The sequence below is a fragment of the Amblyraja radiata genome, chromosome 24 (genome assembly GCF_010909765.2).
Source record: "Amblyraja radiata isolate CabotCenter1 chromosome 24, sAmbRad1.1.pri, whole genome shotgun sequence".
Lineage (NCBI taxonomy): Eukaryota > Metazoa > Chordata > Chondrichthyes > Rajiformes > Rajidae > Amblyraja > Amblyraja radiata.
Genome location: NC_045979.1, coordinates 14166040 through 14188447, shown reverse-complemented (window position 1 = coordinate 14188447; position 22408 = coordinate 14166040). Strand labels below are relative to the sequence as shown.

Below are 22408 nucleotides of genomic sequence, written 5' to 3'. Positions count from 1 at the left end.
ATCAAATTCAGTTCAATTTAATTTGCCTTTTAATTCTAGCAAGTTTTCTATTCCAAGTTTCAGGAAGGAAAGTTGATCGATTTATCCATTTGCAACCAGTTTTTCAAAAATTCTATTGGTTTCTTGGGCATTATTTTTATAAAATTGCTCCTGCCGATAATTAAAGAAGAAATTAGGAGGGTGGCACAGTGCTAGAGTTGCTGCCTTACAGTGAATGCAGCGCCGGAGACCTGGGTTCGATCCCGACCACTGGTGCTGTCTGTACGGAGTTTGTACATTCTCCCCGTGACCTGCGTGGGTTTTCTCCAAGATCTTTGGTATCCTCCCACATTCGAAAGACGTACAGGTTTGCAGGTTAAGTGGCTTGGTAAATGTAAAAAATGTCCATAGTGGTTGTAGGATAGTGGTAATATGTGGGTATCGCTGGTCGGCGTTGACTCAATGGGCCGAAGGGCCTGTTTCCGAGCTGTATCTCGAAACTAAACTAAACTAAAATATATGTTGACTATTGTAAATAATGTGGAGAAATAATAATGAAAATGAATAAAGTGATTAAATGTGTATTCTTTTGATTCGTAGACCCAGAGACCCAGAGAAAAAGGACTGTTCAGAATATTGTAGACCTTCGTCAGAACTTGGAGGACACCATGACAAGTTTGAGGGGATCACAGATATCCCATAGGTATTGCATGAATCTCATTTTATTTCAATCTGCGACCTTTTTGTGATTAGAACAAACAATTTTATGTGACCATGCTTGTATATGTCCTTTGCGAAGCGTTCCCTATTTTTAGGATTCTCATCAACGTTGAAGAAGCTTCTAAACTGGTCGTCCATTGACAGATAGTTCTGCCTAAGTATTTGCCAGAATCAACATCTACTGCTACCCATAGGAATAGAAAGAAGAGCCGGTGAAGGAACTCAATGGGTGGCACGGTTGCGCAGCTGTACAATTGCTGCCATACAGCGCCAGAGACCTGGGTTCGATACTGACTACGGGTGCTGTCTGTACGGAGGTTTACGTTCTTTCCATGACCTGCGTGGGGTGGGAGATTGCAACCTTCACGTGGCTAAACTAAAAGCCCAGGCAGCATTTGTGGAGGGAAATCATCTGGACAGATGCCACTTGACGGATTGAGTTCCTCCAGCAGATCCCTTTCTTTGCTCCAGATTCCAGCATCTGTGATCTCTTGTGTCTTCACATCCTCGCGGGAATGTGCCATGGAGCCCAACAGGAACGGACCCGGCGCGCCGCCCGCGCCCTTGTGTGGCATCAGACCTGTTTCACCACCACGGACAAGGACCCAGTGGGCCACCGCCTGCAGAGAAGCTCAGAAGCCGCCGAGCTCGGCACCGAAGAGCAGAGAGTCAAGGAGGAGGGAGCCACTGGCGACGAAAGATGCGAGGAGTGGGCCGGTCGAAGAGGGACTGGGGTCATGCCACCAGCACCTTCAAGGTCGGTTGGCGGGCCAAGCTGTTTGAGAGCGATGGAAGAGGCCCTGCAGCAGCCTGAGGATCGCCTGGGCTTATCTAGATGGGGGGCGCTCCAGTACATCTCGCATGTGGACATTGGACTTTGGACTCTCTCTGTACCATTTCTTTTGTAAATGGCGCCAAAATATGGCAAAGACTGCACGAATTTCTTTGTGAAATGCAGACTTGACAATAAAGTTCCATCGAATCATTGAACCATACTAATACCAATACCCTCAGACCCTTCAACCTCCAAATCACGTGCAGCCCTGCATCATTGAACAGTTTGGAAGCAACAAAGTAAGCATTTGCTTGACAGCAGAATCATCCACCTGATTTATTTTTCTTTCTGCTGGACGAGGAATTAGCATGGTCATGCATGTTGTTTATCTTTATATCATGCCATGTCTGGTGGTGGCGGTGATCGACAATCATTTATTCTACCGGACTCTGTCTGAGAATGAGTTAATAAGAATTCCTCATTCTCCAAATAAATCTCTCACTTGCTTTTATGATCATGACAATCATTAAGGCAATTGCACTCTGAGCGGTGTTAGTGTCGGTCTGACTACCACACACTGCCAAGTGCTATAATCTTCATGTACCATCACATCCTGTATTTTCTTTTTTCTCCTGAAATGTTTTTTTTATTAATCTCCATGCTGGATGTTTTCAGCCAGAAGTGAATTGTGTTGATGTCATAATAAATTGATGTTCATGTACGAGATGTACTGCTTTAGTCTTGCATTGTTTTGGTCTATGGGGTCTGGTTTGTTGGTGTAACGAACTAGCTTTGTGTGAAGCTTTGGAGATCATTTGCCTCTGCTCTTATATAGTGAAAGGCTTGGATCGAGTGGATATGGAGAGGATGTTTCCATTAGTGGGAGAGTCTAGGATGAGAGGTCGTAGCCTCAGAATTAAAGGATGTTCATGTTCGAAGGAGATGAGGGGAATATTTTTAGTCAGAGGGTTGTAAATCTGTTGAATTCATTGCCACAGAAGGCTGTGGAGGCCGTCAATGGATATTTTTAAGGCAGAGCTAGATAGATTCTTGATTAGTACGGATGTCAGAGATTATGGGGAGAAGGCAGGAGAATGGGTTAGGAGGAAGGGATAGATCAGCCATGACTGAATGGTGGAGTAGACTTGATGTGCCGAATGGCCTAATTCTGCTCCTATCACATGAAATTCTTGTAATTCATCAATAATTTCCTGAGGTTTAAAGATCTGCTAGTATTTTAAGAGGAGAAAGTAAAAGAATGTGGTAAATGTTTCAAAATATTATGGACCTCCCTCCAATGAGTTAGCAAAGTCATCTAATCATTAGGCAGTAACTGCAGATGCTGGTTTATACCAAAGATTGACACATTGCTGGAGTAACTCAACTGGACAGGCAGCATCTCTGGAGAGAAGGAATGAGTGACGTTTCGGATGAGACCCTTCTTCAGACTGAAGAAGAAGGGTCTCGCCACAAAACGTCACCCATTCCTTCTCTCCAGAGATGCTGCCTGTCCTGCTGAGTAACTCCAGCATTTTGTGTCTTAATATCTCATCCAATTATTAGCTGAGTAATAGAAATTAGAAAAGTCGTAGGTTTGGTTGCTTTTGGATTGAGTTAAATGATTGCTTGTAAGCCTCAGCATCTCCAGTTTAAGATGAAGATGGATCTGATGGTGAGTTTGATTTCCATTTAAAAAAAAGGAAATATATTGGAAAATATTATTAAAGTTTCACATGAATAGAATCCAGTGCATTTTGACATATTTTGATTATGAAATCAAGTTAACATAACAAAATGATAACTGTAAAAAACTAATGAGGACTCAAAATATTGCTGTTACAGTTGTGATGCTTGATTTATTTTTGTGGAATTATTTTATCCACTGTCTTAACCATGAAACTGCAAATAAATTGGTTAACATTATAAAAGCTAGGCAGTTAGATGTTAGATTAAGGAGTGCAGGAGTCCCTTGCTAAATAATTTATCTCTGTAGGTATATTGAATATAACAATACATAATTATCCTGGTGATTAATTATAATAGTGCAATAAAACAGCCTGTGCTTTACTGAGGTCTCACATCATGATAATAATTAACATTTCCTCTTATAACTAGTATTATTTGGACTGTCTTAAGCCGTTCAGGCAGCATCTCTGGAAGACATGGATATGCAACGTTTCAGACTGAATAAGGGTTCCAACCCAATCCATTGCCTATCCATTTCCTCCAGAGACGTTGCCTGTCCTGAAGAGATACTACAGCACTTTTAGTTCCATGCAAGATTTCATTGTTCGCTGTTTCTTGTGTCTCCTTCATTAGGAATATGCTGAGTTGATTTAATCCCATATGTGTTGCCTGGCTCTATGTATCTGAGTCTCTGCCATTTGAAGCCTATTAGGGTGCACCCAGGAGAGAGTGGCACCCTGTGTTTAACAATAACGTTCCTGCTATTCTGGCACAGTGGTGAAGCCGAAGCAGATGGGTTCTCCAATATAGCAAGTCGTTCAATGGATCATGTTGGAACAAAGGTTCAATCCGGGGCTGCATTTGATGAGTGATGTGGAATGAGTGAAGTGGAAGTGGGGCATCACAGTGGCACAGCGGTAGAGTTGCTGCCTTACAGCTCCAGAGACCTGGGTTCGATCCTGACTATGGGTGCTGTCTATACGGAGTTTATACATTCTCCCTGTGACAACGTGGGTTTAGTCTAGTTTCCTCCCACACTCCAAAGATGAACAGGTTTGTAGGTTAGTTGGCTTCCGTAAAATTGTAAATTGTCCCCAGTGTGTAGGGTAGAGCTAGTGAAGGCGGTGATTGCTGGTTGGTGTGGACCTGAAGGCCTGTTTCCATGCTGTATCTCAAAAGTCTAAAGTCCAAAAGTCTAACGTGCAGCACTTTAAAAGTGTTGTGCATTCCAAATGAATTTGGAGCCTTTTCTAGTTGTAAATCTTACCGAGCAAAATGGTTGCCTGATATGGTTTAGTGACGGCACTAACTATATTTACTGTTGCTGGTGAGCCAATCTTCAGAATTAACGCACTCGGACCACACCTGTGTGCTGTGTGCAATTTTGGATCCTTACTTAGAAAAGGATATTCTTATAGTGGAGGAAGTGCAGCAAAATATCCCCTGGGCTTTCGGTTCTGTGCAATGATAGATTCAGGATGCATGCAGGCTAAAATTGGACTAAAAGGAAGCAATTAAGGATGGAAGTTTGGATGAAGCCAAACAGTCCAACTGGTGGATTTAACATTGGATGAGGTGTGGTAACTGATTGTTCTTTCCTCAGAGTTTGGGCACAATGCACTTTTTGTGGTGAATCTAACGATCTGACAAACCACTTGAATAGGATTTTTTTGCTTACCACACGATATCTAAATTCTGCAATCAGCTGTTACGTATTTCCTGACCAACTGTCTCCACTTTTGGAAGACAGTAGCTAAGCAGATTACTGGAAACATTTTTACGGATGTGAGACTTAAACCGAGTCAAACCTTTTTGTAGAGGTTCGATTTCCCAGCATCTGGTGGTCCGACACCAAAAAAAAGGATAATCCAGAGAAGTTTTACAAGGATGTGGCCAGGACACGTACGTAAGAATGCTGTTCATCAATTATAGCTCAGCATTTAACACCATTATCCCCTCAAAACTGATCACCAAACTCAGCGACTTGGGCATCGACCCCTCCCTCTGCAACTGGATACTGGACTTTCTAACTAACAGACCCCAGTCTGTTAGGTCAGACAACCACAACTCTTCAACCCTCACCCTGAACACCGGCGTACCACAGGGCTGTGTGCTGAGCCCCCTCCTCTACTCCCTCTTCACATATGACTGCACACCTGTACATGGTACCAACACCATCATCAAGTATGCAGATGATACAACGGTGATTGACCTCATCAGCGACAACGATGAGTCGGCCTATAGGGAGGAGGTCCAGCTCCTAGCAGCATGGTGCGCTGACAACAACCTGGCCCTTAACTCCAAGAAGACAAAGGAGATAATTGTGGACTTCAGTAGGTCTAGGGGCGACACGCACACCCCCGTCCATATTAACGGGACAGAGGTGGAACGTGTTTCCAGCGTTAAGTTTCTGGGGGTCAACATCTCCGATGACCTCTCTTGGACCCGCAATACCTCAACTCTGGTCAAGAAGGCTCACCAGCGTCTCTTCTTACTGAGGAGACTAAAGAAGGTCCATCTGTCTCCTCAGATTCTGGTGAACTTCTACCGCTGCACCATCGAGAGCATCCTTCCAACTGTATCACAGTATGGTATGGCAACTGCTCTGTCTCCGACCGGAAAGCACTGCAGAGGGTGGTGAAAACTGCCCAATGCATCACCGGTTCCTCACTCCCCTCCATTGAGTCTGTCCAAAGCAAGCGATGTCTGCGAAGGGCGCTCAGCATCGTCAAGGACTGCTCTCACCCCAGCCACAGACTGTTTACCCTCCTCAGGTCTCTCCGTTGCCGGACCAGCAGGTTCAGGAACAGCTTTTTCCCTGCGTCTGTTACACTACTTAACTCTGCACCTTGGTGATTGCCAGTCACCCCCCCCCCCCCCCCCGACACTCCTTCTCCCAGCAAAATTGCACTACTGCTACTGTTTGTACATATATATATTTTACTGCTCGTTATTCTATGTTCGCTCTTCTGGGTGAGATGCTAACTGCATTTCGTTGTCTCTACACAATGACAATCAAGATTGAATCTGAATCTGAATCTGACTTGCGGGCCTGAACTATAGCGAGATATTGGGCAGCCTCTAAGACTTTATTCGTTCAAGGTTAATATCTATCATTTTGTCAAAATGAACATTCAAAGCAATTTCTGATTAGCAGCGTAAAATGATCTCTCCAGATGCATACCCTACTCTCTATTCTGGCTGAGTCTGAAGAAGGGCCCCAACCCGAAGCATCACCAGCCCATGTCCTTCATAGATGTTGCCTGACCCGTGGAGTTCCTCCAGTACTTTGTCTTTCATTCAAGATTCAATCGTCTGCAGTTCCTTGTGTCTCCTCATGCTGAAGTAGCACTGAAAGTGTTACAGCAGTAGGAAGCTTTCTCTGTACATGACACGCCTAAGGTGGGTGGTCAGAGAGTGTTAAAGTGGTGCTCGGGCATGGAGATCGTACCGCCCCTCTCTTACAGCAGTTTGTACGTTCCCCTCATGACTGCGTTGGATTTTCAAGGCTGCTCTGGTTTCTTCCTGCACTACAAAGACGTACAGGTTTGTAGTTAATTGGCTTTGATAAAGTTTGTATATTGTCCCTCGTGTGTAGGATAATGCTAGTGTGCGGAGTGATTGCTGGCCGGCGTGGACTCGGTGGGCCAAAGGGCCTGATTCTGCACTGTATCTTTAAAGTCTATCTTTATCCTGATCCATTCCTTCTGTATCTCCAACCCCTTGGTCTCAGCATCTTCCCAACATTTCTATCACTTCTGTAGGATAATTGGTTTCCGTAAAAATTATGAATTGTCCCTAGTTTGTAGGAAAACCCATATGGGCACAAGGAGAGCGTACAAACTCCGTACAGACAGCACCCATGCCCCCGTCGTGGTAAGGCAGCACTACTATGTTGCCCTTTTTGAGCACCTAAATGCCCCATTTGCTTTATGCAACATGCAGGTTTGTGCATTATTAGACATCTGTAAATTGCTCCTCAGGTGTAGGGAGTTGATGCGAAAGTGGGATAACATAGAACTAGTTGGAACATGTGATGGATGGAAGGTGTGGACTGAAGGGCCAATTTCCCTGCTGTATCTCTCAACTAAACTAAATACAGCTGGAAGCATGGTAGCTCTTTTCTTTCTTGCAGTTCCAGTTATGTGTTAGCATTGCTGAGCACTGCTCCTGCTCCTGCTCCTGCATTCATTTCTCGTGTCACTTTCTTTGCAGTGCTTTGGACGCCGCCTTTGACAGTGACCTGACTGCGGAAGTCAATGCCAGAAGCCGCGGCACAAGTTCATCCAACCGATCCTCACCGTTGTCCTGGCGCTACGGCCAAGCCAGCCCCCGCCTCCAGGCAGGCGACGCACCTTCTGTGGGCAGTGGGTGTCAGCCGGGAGGGAACTCAGGCTGGTTTGTCCGTGGTGACTCCTCTCATTACTCCCACACCATGCCTATGCGGAGTTCCAGTAAATCGTGTAACATCTCTCGCTTGGACCTGGATACTCTGGATACGGATGATGTGGACCTGAAGTCTATCAGTGGCGACATGTCTGGCTATATGAGTGATAGTGACTTGTTGGGGAAGACCATGAACGATGATGACATTACAACCGGGTAAGTTGCAATATCATCCCAGCACAACCTTTAAAATCGTCCTTCAAGATTTTCCTTCATGATTTTATTTTAGTAAATACTTTCCTCATGTTAAAATTGCTGGGTTTCATGGAAGTGATGCTTGTGTCTTATGACTTCTAATTTTAGAAGGCATGTTTAAGTGACTTGGTTTTTGGCAACGATGGGTTAATTGCGGAAAACACTGTCAGTACTGGAATACGCAGAAAGTCAGGCAGTGTTTGTGGAAGGAGAAACAAGGATTATTTTGTCACCTTTGCCGAATCCAACGTAGGATATCAGTTATGTATTCTGATCAGTAATACCATTTAGAGTTGAGAATATTTCATTTTCTGAATCCTGCTTCAAATAAGTAAACTACTACCTATAAATTCAGTTACTTCTTATCACCTTTTCAGTCGTGTAACTGGAAATCGATTGTTTTGTTCAGACTGAGATGCATTCTGAAATGGTTGATTTATGTCATTCTATGAACATGGCTGCCCACTTCTAGGAAGTCACGCTTATGATCCTGAGGGAAACAAAACTTCTTTAGTTTAGTTTAGTTTATTGTCACGTATATTGAGGTAGATGAAGATCACCGAATTGCATATTCATGGGAAGAGGAATTCAGTTGCTTTCTTTCAACCTGCAGAAGTAGAGATGGTTTAGCCCTTTGCCAGTATTGCAGACTTCTCCAAAGTTCAAAGGTTTGGTTTAGTTTAGATTATTGTCATGTGTACCGAGGTACAGTGAAAGGCTTTTTGTTGCATGCTAACAAAATGCTAGCATGCTCAGCGGAAAGACTATACATGATTACAATTGAGTCATCCACAGTGTACAGATACAGGATAAAGGGAATAACGTTTGTGCAAGATAAAGTCCAGTAAAGTCCGATTAAAGATAGTCTCCAATAAGGTAGATGGTAGCTGAGAACCGCTCTCTATTTGTTGAGGGGGTAGTTCAGTTGCCTGATAGCAGATGGGAAGAAACTATCGCTGAATCTGGATGTATGAGTTATGCACTTCTGTGCTTCTTGCCTGATGGAATAGGGGAGAAGAGGGAGTGACTGGGATGAGACATAATCCTTGATTATGTTGGTGGCCTTGCCGAGGCAGCATGAAGTGTAGAATGAGTCAATGGAAGAGAGGTTGGTTTGTGTGATGGTCTGGGCTGCGTCCACAATTCTTTGCATTTTCCTGCTGTCTAGGATGGAGCTGTTCCTAAACCATGCTGTGATGCATCCCTATAAAATGCTTTCTACGGTGCATCTGTAGGAGTTGATGAGAGTTGTTGCCGGACTTCCTAAGCCTTTCAAAGAAGTAGAGGCATTGGTGTGCTTTCTTGGCCATTGGTTCAATATGGGTAGTCCAGGACAAGATGCTGGTGATATTTACTCCAAGGAACTTGAAGCTTTCAATCCAGGGGTTTGCCTCATGATGCTGTTCCTTTGCAACATCCTTGGAGCAATATAGAAGAATGGACAGTAGGAGCACCTACAATTGGGCAGGTTAACCTTCAATGGAGGACCATGATTAACATGATCACTGGCATATTGTAGCTGCACCGTATCTGGCACACACTGTTGGGGTGCAGTGTAAATGTACTGTGCTGTCGTATTAAAGCTGGAGCACTGCGAGATGAACATGGACTAATGACATGAACTAAATTAACGTTTGATGGTAATTAACCTTTTTTTCCTTGATTGAATGTAAATTGGTTCAGTATTGTTCTATCAAGTAATAGCATTTAATTGGTAAGTTATTATTTTCGTCTGCCAGAAATCAGGTCTTTATTCAAGTGCCTCTTATACTCCTTTGTTCAGCCATTCATTCCCATAAGGTTTAAGAGACATGGTGGTTTTCTGGATGAGTTAGTAGGTTGATAACCAGAGGTACGGGCTTGTAAGTTGGAGCAGTTGTAGGTTTAACTATGGATTAAATCAGATGTATTTTTAACTGCTTCTCTTAGTAATCATGAACTATCAGATTGTTGTAATTTACAACTGAGTCACTCATACAGTTTATGGAAGGAAAGCTATCTCTTAATTCAGTCCGTTTTGTCCGTGAATCCAGAACCAACTCTTAACTTCCTGTTGAGTTCAGGAACAATTAGGGGAAGGTTATGAATATTGGTAGTGCTCATGCAACAGCTTTACGACTTGGGGGAAAGAACAATGATTGCCACTAGTGAAATGTTTTAGATCTGAAAATGTGAGTTGTAGTCAGGTGATTGATCCAAGATTTAAGAAAATGAAGGACTTTCCATTCTCTGAAGATCACTCTTACCTTTTGGTTGCTGATTCTAGTAAAATGGATGTGTAGTTCAGAATTACAGCGAGGAAACAGGTCCATCGGCCCACTGAGTTCACACCAACCATCGATTACCCGCACATAAGTTCTATGTTATCCAATTTTCACATCGTACACACTAGGGGCAATTTGCTGAAACCAATTAACCTACAAACCTGCATGTCTTTGGAATGTGGGAGAAAACCGAAGCATCTGGAGAAAACCCACGTGGTTACAGGGAGAACATACAAGCTCCATTCAGACAGCACATATGGTCAGGATCAAACCTGTGCCTCTGGTGCTGTAAGGCAGCAGCTCTACCACTGAACCACAGGGCCGTCCAAATGTTGAGCTATTTGCAGCAATATTTTACCAAAACAAAAGATGACTGTCTATTACCCATATATAGATGTCCAGTCTCACCAATTGGTTTGGCTCACTTAAATATTTTATTTAGCTTTATCATTCAAAGAATAACGTTTGTCAACAAGGAAACAGTTAACTCGAAGAGGCAAAAAAAACTTCTAATCTTTTGCTTTTGCAGGTGTTTATGTAGAAAAATATCAGAATGGGCAGCTTAATCTCATTAAATAATTAAATATTAAGCTCTTACATTCTTCCCATCACCATAAAATAATGTCCTTTATATTCCTCTGTATTCCCCGGCTGTTCCAGATGTTTTCGAACCATAGGGGGAGGCAAGCAGCTTAAAGAAAGGCAGCTGGTAAAAGATTTATAGGAGCGACACAAGTTGATTTAGCCTCTCGTTGTTTTGTTCTTTTCCTCCTTCGCTAAGGGCAGTCCTTTACTTCAATACAGGATTCACAAGCGCTAGGAATGAATAATCAGCATAGGTGGGGGGGGGGATCCATCTTGATCCATTGCTCTGAGATGCAACTCTATGGTGCGGTTACAGTGTGCTTCATAACGCTGCTTAAAATAAAACACAGAATTCACTTTGGCACAGCGGTGGCGTAGCTGCCATACAGCCGTCAGAGACCCGGGCTCAAGCCTGACTACGAGTGCTGTCGTTACAGAGTTTGTATGTATTCCCGGTGACCACGTGGGTTTACTTCTAGTGCTCCGGTTTCCTCCAACATTCGAAAGACCAGCAGGTTTGTAGGTTAATTGTCTTCTGTAAATTGTTACAAGCATGTAGAATAGAACTAGCGTGAATGGATGATCGATGGTCGGCGCAGACTTGGTGGGCCGAAGGGCCTGTTTCCATGCTGTCTCTCGAAAGCCTAGTCTAAAGACTAGAGGGCATAACTTGAAGGTGAAAGTTTAAAGGAAATTTGTGGGGCAAGCCTTTTACATGGATAGTGGTGTGCAACTGGAACGCACTGCCAAGGGTAGTGGGAGACAGGTCTGTAGGGTAATTGGCTTCAGTAAATTGTCCCTGGAGTGTAGGATAGAACTAGTGTATGGGTGATCTTTGGTCGGCGCAGACTCGATGGGCTGAAGGGCCAGTTTACACGCTGTCTCTCTCTCTCTCTCTAAACTATACTTTAATTGAGACATTAAAGTTTCTTGCAATGTTTACACTTCTTAATTCAATTCACCAACCCAGCATAGTAACAAAATAATCACAAAATGGTGTAAAATGCTGTCCAGCAATCTCACAGTAAATATTCCTGATGCAACCTGTTTTGACGTTGAGGTGTGATTTCCAGAAGAGTTTGTTGGTATCGTGAAGAAACAACTTCAGTGGATTATTCATGAGAGGTGGCAAGAAATGACCTCGATGTGGTAATTGCACATGTATTAACAGGTTAACTGTAGATTCTCCGAGAAAGGAATATCTGCGTATTTTTATTCTTTCAAGTGCTGTGGGCTTCACCGGTGGAGCCAGCATTTAAATTGCCGGTCCTTAGTTGCCCTGTAGAAGGTGGTGGTGAGCTGCCTTCTTGATATGTTGCAGTCCCTGAGGTGCCTCTTGGGGAGGGAGTTCTAGAATCCAGTGATGGTGAATGAACGGCGATATTTATATTTCCAAATCAGGTTGGTATGTGGCATGGAGGGCACCTTCCAGGTGAATAGTGAAAGACCAGGACAGAGTGGATATGGAGAGGATGGTTCCACTAGTGGGATGTTCTAGCACCAGAGGCTATGGCCTCAGAATAAAAGTATGTACCTTTAAACTTCGGAGATATTGTGCCCACGAGTCCATGCCGACCAGCGATCACCCCGTACACTAGCCCCGCCATACACACCAGGGACTATTTACAATTTTACCAAAGCCAATAAATCTACGAGCCTGTAGTGAGAACATACAAATTCCATACAGACAGACCTGTAGTCAGGATCAAACCCGGGTCCCTGGCGCTGTGAGGCAACAACCCTGCCGCTGCACCACCGTACTATCGCAACACTTGAGGATGTTTCTGATTCATTCAGGGAGATGGTTCCCTTTGAATTCCCCAGTTACAGTTAAGATGAGAAATTCAATAGGGTCAGAGAGAAGGGTGGAGGCAGGTGTGGGATTGGGGAAGTGGGAGAAGGTGATTAGGACAGAGAGTGACTTGGGGGGAGGGCTATTATGGTTGGGGAGCTAGAACAGAGCTCTGAGATAGGGGTGTGAGCCTGCAGCTTGGAGCTGAATCATCGTAATATTAGTGGTGTCAGTTTTGATAAATTTAAAACTGAACTTAAATCCTCTGGGCCCATTCTTTCTTCACATTACTTCCATTAATTAATGTATTTCAGTTCCAAAATAAATCTGGAACGGCATATATAAGTCATTGCTTTGTTAACTGTTCCCATTAAAAAATGTATTAAGCTATTTGATGAAAATATTGCTTTGATTTAGAATTAGGTTGGGGAATATTTTTTGGATTAGGCAGTGATGTGCAGAATATCATCCTCTACTCGAGGGCTAACTGGATGATTGCAGATGTATTTTTAAATCTACAGGGATATTTTGGAAAATTTAGGCTGAGCATCTTCACTGAAGCCCAATCCTTTTGCCTCTGCATGCTGCAAATGGTGGGCTCACAGTGGCGCAGCGGTAGAGTTGCTGTCTTACAGTGGCAGAGACGCAGGTTTGATCCTGACCACGGGTGTTATCTCTATGGAGTCTGCACATTCTCCCTGTGTGGGGTTTTTCTGGGTGTTTCGGTCTCTTTCCGCACTCAGAAGACGTGCGGGATTGTAGGTTAATTGCCTTCTGTAAATTGTCCCTAGAGTGTAGGTTAGAACTAGTGAACAGGGTGATTATTGGTCAGCGCGGACTCAACAAGAGCCTGTATCTCTAAACTAAACTTTTTCACTGTGCCTCAGTACACGTGGCAACAATAAACCTAAACCTAATTTAATCTGTGTTAGAATGAACTTAAATTTAATTATGTTGGTCCAGTTTCTTAATACAGTTCAATATCTAAAATATTTACTTTTGGGGATTATTTGATATATTGCAAAGTCAGGTAATAAGTATCAATTATTATGAGGCTTGATTAAACTAAAATATGTGTCCCATTAGCGTCAATGAATTATGTCATAGAGTGATACAGTGTAGAAACAGGCCCTGCAGCCCAATTTACCCACACTGGCCAACATGTCCTAGATTAACTAGTCCCACCTGCCTGCTTTTGGCACATATTCCTCCAAACCTGTCATATCCATGTACCTGTCTAACTGTTTCTTAAACGTTGGGATGGTCCCTGCCTCAATCACCTTCTCTGGCAGCTTGTTCCATACACCCACCACCCTTTGTGTGAAAAGATTGCCCCTGAGATTCCAATTAAATCTTTTCCCCTTCACCTGAAATTTATGTCCTCTAATCCTCAATCTATTCCTCTCATGATTTTATACACCTCGATAAGATCACCCCTTAATGAATCATGTGATGAATCAGTTATTAAGTATTAGTACATGCATAAATCATTCTAAAATGCCTACAACCTCTAAACTACTTGAGATTTGCAGCTTATCGGGTCTTGGCCAAAATGGGATTCATAACATTGTATGGTTAATTGAGATACAGTCACCAGATCAATAGTTGGGCAAATAGTATTGGATGAACTCAGCAGGGCAGACAGTTACAGTCTTCCAGCACTTTGTGTTTTGCTCAAAGTTCCAGCATCTGCAGTTTCTTGTGTATTCATTTTACTGCACATTAGTTATTTGAATGATGCGATTGTAAAAATTGTGATTTAGTTCACTGAGGTAAAAATGTACGTGTACATATTTTTAATGTGAATGATTTAAAACTGGCTGAAAGTTCTTTACCTGTAAGAAATACTAGACTAAGTGGGACCCGTTGGTTCCCATGTTCACACAGGAAGGCTGGTCCCCCAACGCAATATTCCACCTCTCCACCAATTCCAATATTGGTGGCCAGTGGGGGGTGGGGGATTTCTGGAGCACTTGTATGGGTGTTGTGGGCTGAAGGGACTGGCTTCAAGAGGGCTAGTATGGACATTGTGGGCCGAATGGATTCTCGGGCTGGCAGCTCAGTCACTCAGGCCTGGTGGGCTGGCAGTTCACTCACGGCTATTTCTTGAAATTCCATTTCAAGCAGAGTGCAGGCCACCAAATTCAAATGCAATTTCATGCCATTTCAAACAGAGTGCAGGCCACCCAATTCAAATGCAATTTCATCCCATTTGGGCTTTATACTCCTGCCCCCCCCGGAAGGGGCGTTACCTTCATCATGGTGATTGACAAGCGAGAGGCCCAATCAGCTGATCTCAAGATTTTTTAAACATTCATAAAAATTTTATTTTTCATCGATCGGAAAAATCCTCGGGGCTGGCTCAGAGGAGGAGGACTATGAGTAAGATGGCCAAAATTCATAGCGATATATGGTAAGGTTTTTTCTAAAATCAATATACAGCGCAGACAGGAAGTGGTCAAGAAGAGACTTCTGGTTATTTAGACATCAAACGCATTAAAAATTTACCTGAAAGCTTCTGCAACCAATTTTACACCAGTCCAGGTAGGTTTTTAGTTTAATTTAGTTTATTATTGTCACGTGTACCGAGGTACAGTGAAAAACCTTTTGTTGTCTACTATCCAGTCAACGAAAAGACAAAGATGTCTGAAGGACTATTCTGACCCAAAATGTCACCTATTCCTTTCCTCCAGAGATGCTGCCTGACCCGCTGAGTTACTCGAGCATTTTGTGTCTATCGACAAAAGGACTATACATGATTGCAGTCAAGCCGTCCATAGTGTACAGATACAGGATAAAGGGTATAATGTCTAGTTACAGATAAGGTCCAGTAAAGTCCGATTAAAGATAATTTGAAGGTCTTCAATGAGGTAGATGGGAGGTGTAGGTAGGAACTACAGATGCTGGCTTAAACCGGTTAAACACAAAAAGCTGGAATAACTCAGCGGGACAGGCAGCATCTCTGGGGAGAAGGTATGGGTGACGTTTCGGGTCGAGACCCTTCTTTGGGTAGATGGGAGGTCAGGACTGCTCTCTGGTTGGTGATAGGAATCAGCTGCCTGATAACAGCTGGGAAGAAACTGTCCCTGAATCTGGAGGTATGTGTTTTCAAACTTCTGCACGTCTTGCCTGATGGAAGAGGGGAGGGGTGCCACGCATTTTATGGAGTTTGCACCACTCCATGAAAACAGTCATACAGTTTCATTAAATAATAATTTGAGAAATGTTGGTGTCAAACACGCTGCTATACAGGGACTGTATGTTGTCTCTCGTAGAGCAAGCAGCGCGGAGCCTGGATGGTTTGGGATGATGTCTTCTTGCCTTGGGCAGTAGCAAACTGGATTAGCCCATCAATGGATAGCTCTGTTGGAGTGGCATCACGGGAGCTGATTGCTGTCATCTCAAGAGAGTACAGGAGGTTCGTGCTCCCAAAACATCTGGCACCCCCTTGGGCCCAGGCTTTGGTGACCTAGCTTCAGTCTGCCAGAGGACAGATCACACAGCTGCTGTTATACAATCTGGGTCACTAATGCCTTTCAGAGAACCCAATCCTCTGTCCTTACTCCATCTGGACTATATGTACAATGATAGTGAATATGAATAGTGAAAGGCCTGGATAGTGTGTATGTGGAGAGGATGTTTCCACCAGTGAGTGAGTCTAGGACCAGAGGTCGCAGCCTCAGAATAAAAGGATGTACCTTAAGAAAGGAGATGAGGAGGAATTTCTTTAGTCAGAGGGTGGTGAATCTGTGGAATTTGTTGCCACACAATGCTGTGGAGGTCAAGTCCTATAGATATTTTTAAGGCAGAGATTGTTTTATTCCTGATTAGTATGGGTGTCAGGGGTTACGGGGAGAAGGCAGGAGAATGGGGTTGAGAGGGAATGAGAAAGATAGATCAGTGAGTTGATGGGCAAAATGGTCTAATTCTGCTCCTATAACTCATGACTGTAACTCTGGGCCAACAATGTTATTGGTTCTTAATGTCCTCCTCAGTTTAGGGGCAATTATAGATGTACAGTAAAGGCCACCATTGCTGGCAGCATTCATGACTCATGAATGAGTAAAATAACTCTGAGGCCTCTGGCAATGGTGGGGAGTTCAACACCAGGCTGCAGAAGCTGGCCCTGAATGGCAGTGTACTGAGATTCCATTATAGCTCCAAGACATTGAATGGCCTCTTCCTGTGCTGCATTGGCAACTGAGACCTCAACATGATTTGCCATAGATAGGGTAGAGTCGTAGAGCGCGGAAACAGGCCCTTCTGCCCAACTTGCCTATGCCACCCAATATGCTCTACCCACACTAGTCCCACCTGCTTGTCTTTGGCCCATATCCCTCTAAACCTATCCTGTCTACGTACTTGTACAAATGTTTTTTTAACGCTGTGATAGTACCTGTATCAACTTCCTTTCCATGGCAGCTCGTTCCATATACCTACCACCATTTATGTAAAAAAAGTTGCCCCCTCAGTTCCCGTTAAATCTTTCCCTGTCATCTTATAAAATACTTTGTGCATTTACCCAACCTATTCCTCTTGAGATCTTACACACATCTATAAGATCACCCCTCATCCTCCAGTGCTCCAAGGAATAGTCCCAAAGTAGATAGTCTGATTCTTCTTCCCCTGAGTGTAAATGTCAAAGACTGGAGGGCATAACCTCACGGAGAAATTAGCAAAGTTTAAAGGACATGTATTGGGCAAGTTTTTTTTACACAGAATGGTGGATACCTGGAACATGTGGCCAAATGTAGTGGTAGAGGCATATATGATTGTGTGTTTAAGTGGCTTTTAATTAGGCACCAGGATATGCAGGAAATGGAGGGATAATGATCATGTGCAGGCAGATGAGATGAATTTAGCTTGGCATGTTCAACACAGACGTTGTTGGCCGTATGGCCTATCCTGTGCTGTCCTTTACGTTCTATGAACTACAGTGCTAAGTATATATACATGAAATTGCTTATGTTCAAAGAGTGTCATGAGGAAATCTGTCTGCTTTATGATTCAAACCTGTACACAAGATGCAGCAGATTGGTGCAATTGGTAGAGCTGCTGCCTTACAACACCCCAGACATGAGTTTGATCCTTACCTCGGGTGCTGTCTGTGTGGAGTTTGCACGTTGTCTCTGTAACCTTGTGGATTTCCTCAGTTTTCTTCCCTCATCTCAAGGACATGTGGATTTGTAGGTTATTTGACCTCTGTACATTGCCACCTAATTTATAAGGAACGGGTGAGAAAGTGGGATAAGGTAGAACTAATTTGAATGGGTGACCGGTGGTCGGCAGGGACTCAGTGGGCCAAAGGGCATGTTTCCACACTGTACCTTTCTTTCAATAAAGTTACTGCATTGTCATAATCATCTTAATCACTTGGACTCCTCGTATTACTGTCATTTACTGTGCAATGGCTGATTGGTTCGCTTGGGGCCATATTACTTTAAAAGTAGAGAAGCATTAGACATACAAAAGCAAACAAGGGAACGCCTACAGTTTATTCCCCCCCCCCCCCCCCTTCTATCCCCCCCCCCCTCTACTGTCAGCCTGAAGAAGAGTTCCGACCCGAAACATCACCTGTTCTTTTTCTCCATAGATGCTGCCTGACCCGCAGAGTTTCTCCAGCACTTTGTGTCTATAACAAAGGGAACAACCTCTATGTGTAGGAGGGAACTGCAGATGCTGGTTTACACCAAAGAGAGACACAAAATGCTGGAGTAACTCAGCTGGACAGACAACATCTCTGGAGGGAAGGAATGGGTGACGTTTCGTGTCGAGACCCTTCTTCAGACTTGACCAGATTGAAGAAGGGTCTCGACCTGAAACGTTACCCCAACATTTTGTGCCGAACAATCTCTATGATGGAATTAAATGGAAAGTAGATTTACATCCCAAATGTGATTAGTGGAAGAGTACTACCACATCTCATTACAGATGCAAAATAAAGGACAGAAGTCTCTGCAAACACAGACAAGTGCTGCTTTGTAGAGACTCCGTTTTCTGAAATCAATAGGAAATGAAGTCTTGCAATTGTCAATGTGCTGGTGGCATCATTGGTATGCCACAGCGATTGTTTGGGGGAGCTAAAGTCCTTAATCAGGACTATCGAAGTAGCTGATCTTGGATTTTTTTTTTATCATAGGACTCTAAAGGACGTGTTTTGCAGTACAAAGATGGCTTTTAAAAGCATGGGAAAGGTTCAATGGGCTTACTTAAAAACCTCTTTTCAATACATCAGATGACAGGATACCGATGGCCAACGGAAACTGAATACTGACTGGATATCTCAGGACAATATGGGTTGTGTGTGGATATAATAGAAAGTAATTGCAGTCCTTAAATTAATCAAGCTGGCCATAATTACTAAATGAGTGAATAAGTACATTGTTATTTCTTGCAGTCTATTAATACTATTCACTAGTTGAGACAAATGAAGTTAATGAGGAGGCCAGTATGTGCAGTCTAATAATGCTGATCAAGTTGATTTTATCGTGTCTGAGGTAAGCATGCTGGTTACAAAGGGGCCTTTGATTTGTAATTGAACTTAAATACGGTAAATCTACCCCAAATCCAGCATAGAGCTTTGGTTGTGATAGACTGGTAAATTTTGGGGGTATTGGATTGTACTCCTATAATAGCCAATGGCTCCATCTTTCCTTGACCATCCTTGCTGGCCTTCATTTGTTCTTTTCAGACCTTTCATTCTTTTGTTCTCCGTACCTTTTCATACCTCTAGTTTTCCTCTCCCCTGACCCTCAGTCTGAAGAAGTGTCTCGACCCGAAACGTCACCTATTCCCTTTCTCCAGAGATGCTGCCTAACCTGCTGAGTTACTCCAGCATTATGTGTCACACATTTATTGAGCTTTCTTTACGTATTGCAGTATGTGTGAATCCTATCGGTGCAACAAGACCAGGTCATGATTGAAAGTTGCTGGTGAAACATTCTGATGGTCTGATTTGACCCAGGAATGGTTGTGAACTTGGACAAAACACAAAGTGCTGGAGGAACTCAGTGGTCAGCCAGTATCCGTTGGGGGAATGAACAGACAATGTTTTGGGTCAGAACAGGAGGAGGATCCCGATCAGAAATGTCACCGGTCCGTTCCCTCCGCAGATGCTGCCCGACCTTTTGAGTTTCTCCAACACTTTGTGGTTTGCTCGAAATTCCAGAACCTGCAATTTCTTGTATGGAATTGGCAGGTTGAACCTTCTGATGCCCTAATTTGACCCAGGAATTATTGTGGACGTAAGCAAAACACAAAGTGCTCTAGAAACTCAGAGGGTTAGGCAGCCTCTGCAGAGGGAATGGTCAGGTGATGTTACAGGTCGGAACTAAAGGAGGGCCCCCATGACCTGGAACATCGCCTGTCAATTCCCTGCACAGATGCTGCCTGACCCGCTGAGTTTTTAGCGCTTTGTGTTTCGGTCGGGGCTCAGGCCACTTACTTCCCTTGCTTTCTGAACCCTGTCTTACATTCTGCACCAACGAGTGAAGCAAATGCCGCACCATCGGAAATTCCAAATAATGCCGGATTATTGGAGTTTTACTACAGCTGTGAAAATCTCTGTCACCAAATTAGATTCCTTTCAAATGCAATCCATCTTTTTCAGTCAGTGAATAATTCTGTGACATGCAGTGCTGAACTTTGCAGCTCCTTGCAAAATCCCAACCATCTTCAATCTAGATTGTACATGCAACAATAGGATCAATATACATTGATCTCTATAAAGATAATGTGTTGTGGAAGTAATGGTGATCAGAGCAATAACTTTGACTTAATGTTTCACCTTAACCTGGTTAAACATCATAAAAAGTGCAAAGGCATGGCAAGTTCAAAGATGTTAATCTTGTGGGAAACAGAAGCAATCTGGTCACTATTATATTAATAGCCTGGAACTAATAAAAGTGGTCTATTATGCCAGCAGCTCTGTGTACTTTTGACCTGTAAATTAAAGATAAATGGAAACATGTTCACTATGGAAGTTGCTTCCTTATTTTCTATTATTTGCATTTTTAGTCGATTACATCATTACTGCTAGATCTTACAGATTGAACAGATTTGGTCAAATCACAAAGCTCGATCAATGAGAAACATGGATACAAAGTTACACTATTACTGTTGATTGATATTACACTTTGCCCATTTTGCTTTATTCCACTGTTTTTCACACAATTGGTTATATTATTCTGGCTAAAACTGGAAACCATTGCCAAAACACAAAGTGCTGGAGTAACTCAGTGGGTCAGGTAGCATCTATGGAGGGTTTCTGGTAACCATTCCTTCGACCCAAATATTTCTGTACAACAGCAATTGAGACATAGACTTTCAAGTGAATTTAAGTTCCTATTAAAACACCGTGCATCTGAATTTTTGAAATTTGTTTCAAATCATATTTTCAATTTCTTGCCCATCCTCAGCTAGCTTAGCATGATTCATTGCCTGGAAAGGCAAAGGAAATGCAACTCAGTGGGGCTGTGCAGTGCCAGAGAGAGTTTCTACAGTCAGTTGGTAAACTGTGGTGCAAGGTAGGGATTGTGCCAAGTACCTGTGGGGGAACGAATGGCCCAGTTTGGATTATTTTCTTGTACGTGACTAATCCCACTGCTTCATCTAAAATAAGTAGTTGTCACAGCAGTAGCACTCCATGTCAACAGTTTTATTTGTCGTTGCAAAAGAGCTTTCTAACTCGGTAGCATTTGGATCATTTGAATTTGAAGCGATTCCCACCCAGTGTAGGACTTTTCTATGCAACTGCTCCTTTTGACTGCAGCTGTGATTGATAGCATTATTTTGCTTCTGTTATGTGAAGTTCAGTGACATCAGTGTCATAATTAACCACAATTACGCAGTCAGAGGGCAATCACTGGAAATAGCTTGCAGGCAATTAGTTTTCACAGGACAATGACCAAGAGACACTATTTGTGCTGTTGAAGTTGTTACTGTCAGTGCGGTTTTACAATCTGCTCGATGTTTTGAATTGTTGCTGTTTTGCAGCTGCAGTATTGTACATGTCATCTGGCAGGTTTTTAAAATAAGGACTTTTTCGATGTGTAAAGACCCTTTTTTTAAATAATTGGCAATAGCATCTTTGAAAACATTCTCCTAAACAATTAGATATTCTTCCTTGGAACTGGGATCGGGGTTATTAGCTACAAATAACTATATTTTATACAATATTTGAAGCATGGATGTGCATGCAGCATCAACTAATTTAAAAAGCAATTAGCTACCAATAGGGCAGCACAATGGTGCAGCAGTAATGACTCAGGTTATGGGTGCTGGCTGCTGGAGTTTATATGTTGTCCCTGTGACCGTGTGTGTTTTCTCCGGGTGCTCCGGTTTCTTCCCACATTCCAAAGACATGCATGCTTGTAGATTGATTGGCTTTGTAAATTGTCTCTTGTGTGTAGGATAGAAGTAGTAACGCAGCACTGGGCGGTATGGTCTCGGTGGGCCAAAGGACCTGCTTCCATACAGTATCCTCTGATGTGCCTTTTTGACTGTGGAGGAGGTACTTCCTGCTGCAGCTGAGGAAGCACAATCTGCCACAGGCAATGATGGTCCAATTCTATACGGCCATCGTAGAGTCTGTCCTCACCTTCTCCATCATGGTCTGGTTTGCCTCAGCAAAAATACAAGTCTCGGACTAGAGGCCAAAGCCTCAGAAAAAAAGGATGTACCTTTAGAAAGGAGATGAGTGAAATTTATTTTAATCAGAGGGTGGTGAATCTGTGGATGTTTTTGGCACAGGTGGCCGTGGAGGCTATGTCAATGGATATTTTTAAGGTGGAGATTGACAGATTCTTGATTAGTATGAGTGTCAGGGGTTGTGGGGAGAAGGCAGGAGAATAGGGTTGAGAGGGAAAGATAGATGGATCAGCCATGATTGAATGGCTGCGAAGACCTGGCCTAACTGCTCCTATAACTTAAGAACTTCATATTTCGATTGGCACCAAAAACCTATAC

At 43.2% G+C, this 22408-nt stretch overlaps 1 protein-coding gene across 10 annotated transcripts in view; it reads left to right on the top strand.

Annotated features, from left to right (window-relative positions):
- Positions 1-22408, top strand: part of nav1 (neuron navigator 1) — a 513650-nt gene that overhangs the window by 248976 nt on the left and 242266 nt on the right. For all 10 annotated transcript variants that reach the window (XM_033042458.1, XM_033042456.1, XM_033042454.1 and 7 more), the window contains 2 exons: positions 580-682; positions 7376-7762. In XM_033042458.1, the coding sequence (XP_032898349.1) occupies positions 580-682; positions 7376-7762 (490 nt within the window). The remainder of the gene's footprint in view (positions 1-579; positions 683-7375; positions 7763-22408) is intronic.